This window comes from Neltuma alba, unplaced genomic scaffold (genome assembly GCF_004799145.2).
Source record: "Neltuma alba isolate B1F8T4 unplaced genomic scaffold, ASM479914v2 tig00001841_pilon, whole genome shotgun sequence".
Lineage (NCBI taxonomy): Eukaryota > Viridiplantae > Streptophyta > Magnoliopsida > Fabales > Fabaceae > Neltuma > Neltuma alba.
Window position 1 is genome coordinate 151,343 of NW_021632639.1, and position 12,120 is coordinate 163,462.

At 33.3% G+C, this 12,120-nt stretch overlaps 2 protein-coding genes across 2 annotated transcripts; one reads left to right on the top strand and one right to left on the bottom strand.

Annotated features, from left to right (window-relative positions):
• Positions 1–1,713: 1,713 nt before the first annotated feature.
• Positions 1,714–4,532, bottom strand: LOC114712604 (pentatricopeptide repeat-containing protein At1g19720-like). The gene has a single exon (XM_028897156.1). It carries the CDS (start codon positions 4,408–4,410, stop codon positions 1,747–1,749), a length of 2,664 nt encoding a protein of 887 aa, XP_028752989.1. The 5' UTR covers positions 4,411–4,532; the 3' UTR covers positions 1,714–1,746.
• Positions 4,533–8,987: 4,455 nt separating this feature from the next.
• On the top strand, positions 8,988–11,612 carry LOC114712639 (uncharacterized). The gene is made up of 2 exons (XM_028897190.1): positions 8,988–10,704; positions 10,786–11,612. Exons 1-2 carry the CDS (start codon positions 8,988–8,990, stop codon positions 11,610–11,612), a joined length of 2,544 nt encoding a protein of 847 aa, XP_028753023.1.
• Positions 11,613–12,120: the final 508 nt, after the last annotated feature.

Sequence of the window (12,120 nt, forward strand, 5' to 3'; positions counted from 1 at the left end):
AAGAAGCATTTGACGAGACTGAAAGGCCAGGCGCCCCTTTGTTTGGATATATGGATAGCATACGCCAGAGCGAACAGGGAGTATCCTACACCGGATAGGAACTGGGCTCATTTTTTATTTTTTAATTTGAGGCTTTTTAGCTCGTTTGAAACAACTTTAACTTGATACAATTTAGTTTTTATAGTTTAAATCATTTAAAATATCGGTTGTATATCTTATAAGGACTTATATGTCTATATAAAGGAAGTTATGCTAATTCAAAGTTTAGGGATTAAGTTTTAGCCAATTTAAGATTAGAGACCGAATTGTATTAAGTTAGATTTTAAGAACTTAATTACAAGCTTGTTAAAATAAGAGTCAAATAATTAAGTTTTTTCCCCTAAATATAAAGGCCACGAGGACCCACGAGAAGGAACTAATTGGTAATTTGCAGCTCAAATACAAGAATCTCAACGAGAACCACTCTACATTCTGTAGTTAGAACGTTCATGCCAATTGGTGTCTTTGATGAGTAAATTGTAGCACAATTATATTCTCTTGACATGTAACCAGAAGTAACAATTTACTTGGAATTTTAGAGATGAGTTTCAATAATTGCGATTTTTTATTGTATATTTATATTGATGGCTAATGTTGCTTGTGTGGGCAATCTAGTTTTAGAATTAGCTCAACATGAAAGTAATAGAATAGAGACTAATAAATAATTAAAAACCTTTAATAATATAAGTTATAAATAAGATTAAGGGTCCTGGCAACCAAAAAAAAATCCCAGATAAAGCCCTTCGAATATACACAATTCTATATTGGGTCCTGGAATTATGTAAAAGACAGAAAAGGTTAATGACCCAATCTGTCATTTGTAAAATTAAGAGCAATTGACAATTTTATCTTGATTAAGCAAAAATAAATAGTTATTCTCTAAACGAATCTAGGTAACGCTTATACTGTTCTAGTGATTACATGATTAGTTATAGTTAATAACAAGGCATTTTCTCATGAGGCATTTCTGACTACGAAAAAATGAGTAGTTATTTTCTACATGAATTTAGGTAACGCCTAAACCCTTATAGTGATTTCTTAAATTATTGTAGTGAATGAATACAAATGAAAGTAAAAGTAAGTAGTTATTCTCTAAACGAATCTAGGTGACGCTTACACTATTCTAGTGATTACATGATTAGTTGTAGTTAATAACAAGGCACCTTCTTATGAGGCACTCCTGATTACAAAAAAAAAAGTAGTTATTCTCTATATGAATCTAGGTAACACCTAAATTCTTACAGTGATTCCTTAAATTCTTATAGTAAATGAATACAAATGAAGACAAAATTGTCAATTCCTCTTGATTTTACAAATGACAGATTAGGTCATTGACCCTTTTCATCATTTACAAAATTCTAGAACTCAATCTAGAATTATATACATTCGAAGGGCTTTATCTGGAATTTTTCCAAAAAAATAAGGGCAATCTTTTAAAGCATTTTTCTTGGTTTAGAAAAAGTACCATCACGTTAATATTTTGATAAAAATATTGTATTTAATACCACTATCAAATTATTAAAAAAAACTTGTCTCTTGCTTTAGAAATCATCACAAGATATGTACAAGAAGAATAGCTACTATCCTGGCCCCAAAAAGAGAGAGAGAGAGAGAGAGAAGGACTGTTGTCATACGGAAAAATAAGAATTTTAGTACCGTGGTAGGCTCCCACAATTTTGGAGAAACTGATTCTCATATTCATCCACCCTACCAATAATCCTTACATGAACAAAGTCCACCTTTGAAATGGTGGAAGCAAGTCGAATCATTTACAAATATTTCACACCCATATGCCTGCGATATATATTTAGCTGTTCTATGACATTCCCTACACATCCTCAAATTTTTCACTATCCTGATTGCCTTATTTGCGTTGTGATGAGAATCTATCAAAGAAAATGCAAATGCTTGTTTTTCACTGTGTACAACACCAATGCCCTCCTCCTCTTCTTCCTCAATCCAAACCCCAATTTCAGAAACAGGTTTCTTGATCTTTAAAGCTACCCTTTCAACCCAAGAATGAAGTTTTTCCGAGAGAGGTTCAGACCCAGAACCAGTAACAAACGTATGGACCATATTTTTTGTTTCAATCCAGCACTTCCCAATAGGTTTCTCAGATTTTGTCATTTTTGGAGCTTCCCAATTTTTCCTACATAAAGAATATACCTGTGAAAGTAAATGGCGAATTACATTGTTTCCAGGTTCCAAGGTAAGCAGATGTTCCCCTGCAAGAGTTGCCAATCCGAAATTTTTGTGAAATCTACAGGCAGTCAGCATAGCAGCCCATACTGATGAGTTAGGCTCGATTGGCATATTTCTTATGAACTCCATAGCTTCTGCAAGCTTACCTGAACGTCCAAGTAAATGGACTACAGCAGCATAATGTTCTAGACCTGGTTTAATCTGATACTCTTCAGTGATGCTAGAGAAGGTACTCTTCCCCTCATTCACCATTCCTGCAAGACTGTAAGCTAAGATGATACTTGCAAAAGTACCTCTACTAGGTTGCAATCCTTCATTCTTCATCTGATGAACGAGTTGAAGAGCCGAATCAGATTGACCATGTAAAACATAGCCTGCAATCAAGGAGTTCCAGCTGATGATGTCTTTTGATGTCATACCTTCAAAAATGGTTCTTGAATATGTTATATACCCTGCCTTAGCGTAAGTGGCAATTAATGAATTTGATACAGAAGTCTCGGATGTTAGATTTCGACGCAGGGCACAACCATGAAGTTCTTTCACTTTCTTTCCTGCAACTAAATTAGCACAGGCATGGAGAACGCTCAATATTGTAACTGAGTTGGGAGTGATATGGGAAATCTGCATCTTTCGAAATATCCAAAAGGCTTTATCCTTCTGTTCGCTTTGCAGGTAACCAGAAATTAAAGAATTCCATGATGCAGTATTTCGCTTGATGTTCCCATCCTTCTCAATTCTTTGAAAAAGATCCAATGCCCGATCTTCATCCCCATTTTGTATATATCCTGTGATCATTATGTTCCAGGTGACAACATTAGGTGATACATCAGACTCCTGCATTCTCATAAATAATTCATGGGCTTTGCTACAGTAACCTGCTTGATAATATCCTCCAATAATTGTGTTCCAAGAGTATACATCTCTTTCTAACATCATATCAAAAACTCGCTGGGCAGCTTCCAGATTCCCACACTTTGAGTACATATCAATAAGTGAATTCGCAACTGGTAGATAGCCAACCAAACTCATCTTAACAGCCACACAATGGATTTCCAATCCCATATCTAGCGATTTCAAGGTTGCACATGCTGAGATTGCACTAGCTAATGTAATATCAGTGGGTTCTATCCCTGCTAAGAACATCCTGTTTAACAATTCAAATGCTTGATTTAGCCGGCTGTTCTGAGCAAACCCTGAAATCATTGAAGTCCAAGTATATACATCTGGCGTGATACCAACACTCTCCATCTCCCTCATTAGTTCCATCGCAGAATCACAACGCCCTAACTCATTGTAACTTGCAATTAATACGTTCCAAATTACTAAACCAGGCTCGATTCCCTCCTCATGCATTGCATCAAAATATGCACGAGCTTGTTCAATCTCACCCTTCTGGCAATACCCGCTTATTATAGCGTTCCAACTCACCATATCCCTCTCACCCATATTGGCGAAAAACTTCTCCGCACCATTCATATCCCCACTCTTAGCATACATAGTCAGAATTGAATTATTCACACGCATAGAATTGCTCATCCCACATCTAATAGCTAGAGAATGTATCAACTTCCCTGTCTCAAAATCACCACACTTTGTACACGCCAGCATAATCTTCGGAATCAATAACTGATCAGGCAAAAAACCATCCTCCGTCATACGATAAAAGAGCTCTATAGCTTCCTTCCAACTCCGCCCTCTTGAGCAAGCACCAATCATGGCCGACCAAGCATACAAATTTCTCTCGCGCATTTTATCAAACACCTTCCGAGCCTCTCCCAAATCCCCACACTTTGCATACATGCTCACCAGCTTGGTCTCAACAAAAGAGTTAACCTCCCCCACCAAACCAATTCGAGCATGCAATTCTCGACCCAACCCAATGCATTCTTGGTCAATGCAGGACTGTAGCAAATTAATGTAGGTTTTGGGTCTGACAGAGGACCCTTGTTGAGCGAGAGAGTCAAGAATTTTCACAGCCTCGCTCAGGGGACCTTCCACGCAGAGTTTATCCAAGCGGGTATTGATAGGTTTCGAATTTTTGGCGAAAGAGACTCTGGAGATGGGTTTGATATTCTTGGGGTGGAACTCCAGTTGAGTGCCATTTACACTGGATGAAGGGGTTAAAGACGGAGGCCTTGATTTACTGAGTATGATGAGGTTACTCTCCATTGATGGATTAGTTTGGAGAGAAATAAACAGAATGAGATGTACAGAGATGGGTGGAGACGAGTGCACAAGGAAGAAGAAAGGCCATTGATGGAAATGATAAGTGCACACTGGATAAGAAGATTCTTCTTGGCATCATAAGGTGTATTTGGATTAGCGACGACTGAACTAACTTTTTTCAATCTGGATAATAGGATAATGTGATTTATGTTTGGATTGGATTTTGTAAAAAAATCAGTTTGAGAAATGTAAACTTGTTTGGATGACTAATAAAAAAGTTAGTTTATATGTAAAATGAACCAAAAGGATATGAATTTTATTAAGTAATACTACCTTCAGTCCTTAGTATAAAAGCTAGTTTTGATATTAAATTTGATTCTAAATATAAAATAATAACTATTTATTATAAATAACTAATTTAATTAACTTTTTTAGTCTCTTCAAATTAACTAACTAGCTCTTATATTAAGGATCAGAGGTAGTACATATTTACTATGAAATGTATATAATGTGACAATTGTAAAAAAATATTCAAAATAAAATCATTTAAAATAAAAAATTAATTTATTATTAGAAAGAAATTAAAAAATGCTACCTTTCCACAGCACTGTTACTTTCCACCGGTAAAAGTAGGATTGAATAGCTTCTTTCATAAGTCCATTTGAGATCTAAAAGTCAGATTATATAAACGATGTGCCAAACACTACATTTTCTGAAAAAGCACCGTTTGCCATTTGAATCGCACGTTTTGGTGTCCAAACGTGAATGCAAACACACCCATAGTGGATAAGGAGGTCCTGCAACTGGGGAAAGTCTTCAGCGTGTGGATAATGAAAGGAAATTAATAGCATTAAGGGTACGTTTGGTACGAGGGAAATGAAGAGAAGGGGAGGAGATGAAAAATTTTAATGAGCTTATTTTAAAATATTGAAGAAGTGGGTTATCAAATTTTGAAAAGGGAAAAATCTAAGATAAAAGAGTAATTAAAATTAATCAAAAAAATTTAATCCCACTTCTTCAATTTTCTAAAATGAGCTCAACAGAATTTTCCCTTCCCTCCCTTTCCCCCCTCGTACCAAACAGGCCCTAAGACATTTTTTCTAATACGAAATAACATGTAAAAGTGACAATAATTTATTTGGGAATAATAAATTTTGATTGTGAAATAACAAGTCTAGACATGTGCTCCGATGATATGTTAAACAAATAACTATTTGTAAAAATAAAAAATAAATTAAGGAAAAAGGAAAATTTTTTTAAATTTGTTAAAAAATTTTAGCCAAGATTTAGGCCTTATGAAGGGTAAATTAGTAAATAAAAAATGTCTTAATATAAATTTTAATTAAAAAAGTATCTTTTCGGAATATTTTTTAACAAATTTAACAATTTGGACTTAAGTATCTGTCTTTAAAATAGAAGAAAAATCAGTATAATTAGAGCAAAGTATAAGAAAGATCAGAGTATTTTATTCTAATTATTAACGCTGTTATTTTTAATTAAATTATATTATTTTAATATGATATGTTGACTCTAAAACCGATTCTTAAACCACTACCTTCAAGTGGTTTTTTTTTTTTGTGGTTTATTACTATTAACAAGTTTAGTATAACAGTTAATAACAATTTTCAGGAATTTCAAAAAGTAATATTTTTACAACTTAAGTAATGCGATTAACAAGTTATATAATGATCATGGAAGAAAAAACCGGACCGGACTGGCCGGTTCAACCAGAAAACCGGTGAATCGGTCTAGTGTCCGATCTGGTTTACTAAGTGAACCAGATACTGTTTAAATCGGTATTGAACCAGTTAAATCGGTCAAAGCCGATGTTAAACCGGATAAATCGGTCTTCTAATCGAACTTTGCTGACGCTCGTGGTCATTGTTTTCACTCTGTGTCTTGCTCCATCGCCGTCTCTTACTGCATGGCTGTTGCTACTGGACTTCATCTCAGTATTTCTCTTCCAAGACGCCGCTCATGTTGTTGGAAGAAAAGGATAAAGAAAAGGAAGAAAACACCCTATGCTGGTTGAAAGTAACGTGAAAGAGAGGGGAGAGGGGAGCCTCGGGGGAAAATGACGAAGCAGAAATGCAAAGAGAGAGAAGTGAAAGGCTTTTTTACCGAAATACGATAAACAGTAAAAGTTTTTACCAAAATACTGCACTTTTAAAACTATTTACCAATATACTACACTTAAAATCGTTCTTGGCAAGAATGATTTTCAAATTATACACAAGTCGTTCTTGGCGTGAACGATTTCACTTTTTAATTTTTTTTTTAAAATGAAAAAGTAAAATCATTCTTGGCGTGAACGATTTCAGAAATCGTTCATGCCAAGAACGATTTCACTTTTTCTTGTTCACCCCATGCGTCTGAATTGCTGCCAATTATGTGTGCAAAACCATACGTCTGAATTTCTGCCAATTATGCCTCTGAATTTCTACCAATTATGCATGCAAAACTTCTACCAATTATGCATGCAAAACCAACCAATTATGCGTCTGAATTTCTGCCAATTATGCATGCAAAACCAACCAATTATGCGTGCAAGACCAGCCAATTATGTGTGCTCTATAAACATCTTTGACATAGCATGTGAGAATCCCGTGAGGCTATAGCTATGGCTTTATATATATGATATGTGAATTCCTTCTCTTCACACCTCTTCACTTCTTCTTCTTCGCTGAGTTTTCTTTTCTTCTTCTTCTCACTTGTTGTTTCATTTTCATTATTCTCTTGTACTATTAATTTTTCACTCTTGTTTCCAAACAAGACAAGCTCTTTTACTGCTGCTGTAGGTATGTTATTTCTCTTCTATTTTTTCTTTTAAAAAATTTACAGTTGTGATATACAATTTGATTTTTCATCCATACTATCCTTGATGAGTTAATATTTCATTGTTCTAATTTTCAGGAAGTGAGTGGTGGGTTCAACAATCTGGAATATTTGTACTTTTTCTAAGCTAGGTGCCTCTTATTTTAACGGTAAAACTATCATCTGTTATATTGTTTTAAGATGTTAAAATTTTGATATAAGCTTCATTTTTTCTTGGTATATGATTATTATTTTTTGTTATGAAAGTATACTTCTCGAGAAGTTTAAATTTGGTAAGATAAAATTGAAAAATAATTATATATACGCCCTAAATATCAAATATGTGGTATATATTTAGTTGGTAAATTAAAAAAAAAAGTCTTCTACCCACTTCTAATGAACCATTGCTTTCATATATTTTTTAGGTAAAAATAAGGTGTAAGTAAAATTGAAATGAATGAAGAGCACTCATAATTTCTTTTTTTTATTTTGCCTTTTCCATGCTATTTGTTATGTTGTATTTTTTAATTGATGATGACATGTCATGATATGAGTGTTTTGAATCAAGAATAAAATACTCTGACTATTCTTCTAGTTTGCATCAATTACATAGATCTTTCTTCTATTTTAAAAGCATACATCTAGTCCAATTAGTTAACACTATTAATAGAAGTATTCTAAAAAGATTCTAAAAATATTATTTTTAACTGAAATTTATATTAAAATAAAATTTATTTACTATTTTACTTCTGATTCTAATAAAGTCTTAAATTATATTTTTATAGTTACATTAATTTCAATCAGTTAAGGCAAACATAAAAGATTTGATTAAAATTTTATCTAATTTTTTATAATAAATATATATTTAACTAAGTATGTTTATAAATCTTTGTAATAAAGAAGTGTTTAAAAGTTTTGAATTATAAATTGAAATAACTTATAAAATCTTTTAAACTTATATAATTTAAATTCTATGATAAATAAAAACTAGGAATTTGAAATATATTTTTACAATTTAAAAGAAATTAAAGTAAATAATTTTTAATGAATGTGATAAACTAGAGAAAAAAATCTTTATTTTTGAACCCTTCATTTCAACCCAATGGTCTAAAAGATTTTAGTCCAATTAAATGTTTAATTTCATGCAATAAATTAATATTTATTAAATTAAATTTTACAAAAATAATGAAATAATAAATAGGTATTATAAGGTATAAATAATATATATGTGTAAAATGAAAAAAAATCTTCATGATATGTTATTATTAAAATAATATTACAAGAAAGAATTTCTAATATTAAAAAAAATATGTTTAATGTATTTTATATAGTGCAATAATATATTAATTAATACTTGATGTAAATAAAATTATAGAAATACAAAAAGAAACAAAAGGAAAAAAAACTCTATTTCTTAAACTTATTTATTTATTTTAATTACAAATAAATAATTTACAAAAAATGATTAAAAAGTTCTGAAAATTACTAAATTTGTAATCAAGTTTGTTTACTATACTTTAACAGATTTTGACAATAATAGCAATAACACATCTTTTATAGTAGTTTTTAATTTGGATTTATGCAGTTTTCATTATATATTTTTTCCCCTTAGATATGGATTTCATTATGTGTTTGGTTATATAGGATATTCTGAGCTAATAATAAATATTGATTTTACAAAAAAGCAATGGTATAGTGGAGTTAATTTATTTGTATAATTTAATCTTACTTGACTAATGATTATAATGAAATGATTAGGAAGTAGAATGGATCATAGAAAGGAGTTCGTGTGTGTATTCGCAAATGGACGAATTTTTAATGGCCCAGCTGGTGTAACATTTGAATCTGATAATGTGAAAATTATCAAAGTTGATGAAAACATTACCTTGGGCAAATTGAAGCAAGTTATTGGACGAAAGTTGCGACTTCCTCCCTATCAAAACGTGACAAATTTAGTATATAGGTATCCTACATGCATAAATCCACCACAATACCAAGCATGCAATTTGGAAGATGATACAGATATAAAACAAATGTGGCAAGTGACTAGAAGATTTTCAACTCAATTAACATGTGCAGAGTTGTATGCTAACATATGTGATTTACCAGATAATCACCATATTGAGTCACAACCCATAGGTGATTATGTCGAAAATATGCCCCCATCAAGTAGCAATAGGGTGAACATGATGGAACAAGAATCTATGTTTAGTGATGACATGGAAAGTTTCCAACCATTTGAACTCCCCATAGATGGTGGGAACATTATATCATCATGTTCTCTTCCTCACGTAGAAGATATCATGGATGAATCAGAGGATGAGGAAGAATATGATTCTTATTTAAATGCTGGTAATGGGGATGATAATGGTGACAATGACAATGAATATGACGAGATGAATGAGCAAAATCAGGTTACAAATGCTTCCTTGTCACAAATTCATGTTGAGTCAGTTACAACTCCTGAATTTGGTGAATTAGAAGATATTCTGCATGTTAGTGATAATGAAGAGTTAAATGTTGGGAAAATATTTAGCAATGTCCAAGTTTTAAGACGTGCAGTCAAGCTATATTCTGTTCGTGTTCATCATACATTTAAGGTCTATTATTCTTGTAAAAAGTATGAAGAATATCGTTGTGTTAACTATGGAGATAATTGCAATTGGAGAGTGAGGGCTTGCAAAAAGGAAAGCAAGAACTATTGGCAAATTACAAAATATGGGGGGCCTCACGTATGCTTGAGCACGTCATTAACTCAAGACCATCCAAAGTTGGACGCAGATGTTATATCATCCTGCATTGTGGCAATGGTAACTGACAAACCAGATGTGAAAGTGTCACAAATTATTGAGAGGATGCAATCAATGTTTGGTTATACTGTGTCATATAGGAAAGCATGGAAGGCAAAACAATTAGCAATTGCGATTGCCTTTGGAAATTGGGAGACCTCATATTCCTTGCTCCCAAGATGGTTAGCTGTAGTTCAACACTTCATGCCTGGGTCATGCATATATTTTTCAAACAAACAATGCTCTCAAGTCAATACAAACGGTCAACTGATTGAAATGTTTCATCGTGTTTTTTGGACATTCAAGCCATGCATAGATGCGTTTCTGTATTTAAAGCCCATTATACAAGTTGATGGAACATTCTTATATGGAAAATACAAGGGCACATTGCTTATGGCAATATCACAAGATGGCGATCGAAATGTTGTGCCACTTGCATTTGCTATAGTTGAAGGGGAAACAAGATCTGCTTGGGCATGGTTCTTACACCTTGTACGCCAATGTGTTGTAAAAGATAGAACAGGAATTTGCTTAATTTCAGATAGACATCGTTCAATTTTGGCTGCTGTTGCTCAACCCCAAGTTGGATGGCAACCACCACATGGACATCATGTTTTTTGTCTACGACACGTGGCTTCAAATCTTCACAAAGCACATGGAACAAATTGGTTAAAAGAGAAGTTTATAAATATCGGTGAGATTCCTTGTGCTTTTTATGATCTTATAACTATATGATTTTATAATCATTCTAACAAGTGCTAATAATAATATGTAGGGTATGCTTATGAACGTCATGTTGTTGACAGAGAATTAGCAGAAATAGCATTGCACCATACTCCTGCAGCTAGATGGATCGGAGCCATCCCAAAAGAGAAATGGTCACGTGCATATGACCTTGAAGGTCTTCGTTTTGGACACATGACAACCAATCTTGCAGAGTGCATGAATAATGTATTTAAAGGTGTTCGAAGTCTACCAATAACAGGTTTAGTTAAGGCAACCATGTATAGAGTCAATAATTATTTTGTCAAACGTGCCCAACAAGTTCATGCTCAAATTATGGTTGGTAAGGTATTTTCCGAGACAATGACAAAGAAGTTAGATATAGCAACACAAAGTGCATCTGCTTGTGTAGTTCGAGATTTTAACAGAATAGCAACATCATTTGAGGTTATGGAGCCATATAATGTTCGATGTCGTCAATTTCGTCGGTGTTGCAAGGTGAATTTGATTGACAGAAAATGTGATTGTGGAGAGTTTCAAGCAGAAAAGTTTCCATGTATGCATGCCATTGCTGCTTGTGCACGAGTAGGCATAGACCATTTACAATATGTGGATCCTGTTTTTCGGTTGGAAACTATGCAAATGGTTTATAATAATGAGTTCCAACCAGTGGGAGATGAGATGTACTGGCCACAGATTGATTGTCCTCTTCTAATACCTAACCCATCAATGATTAGAGATAAAGGACGTCCTCGCTCAAGTCGCATAAGAAATGAGATGGATTGGACCACACCCAATGAACCTAACAAGTGTGGATTATGTCGACAAGTTGGTCATAACCGTTCTACTTGTCCACAAAGTGTAGCATCTCGACAATAAATTATGTATTTCACTTTTTGTAATAAAAACATTATGTTTTATGAAGATTATATTATAATTAGTTTGATTTCTTTTATATTATTTGGAATTTGTCCTTTACCTTATGCAGAGACATTTTAAAATGGCACAACTTCCAGAAGAGGTGATAAATCCTGGCCCAGAGGATAACTCTCTTTTGTACTTGCAAACCCAACATATTTCCGAACATGTGTGGAATGATAATGTAAGTAAAATCTATTTCTTATATATTATTTCATTGATGTTTCTATAATAATATTTTTTTCCCTTTTCCACTATAGGTTAACAGGGTCCTACACACTAGACGAGTCATGCACGCTAATCAAATGATTAACCCACCTAATCAAATAATTGAATATCTTATATTAGCTGGATTTTATGGTGCTGCTCGAGTAGGACAGTTTGATTATGATCGAGGTTTGGTCTCAGCACTAGTTGAGAGGTGGCGTCCTGAGACTCATACATTTCACACTACACGTGGAGAATGCAC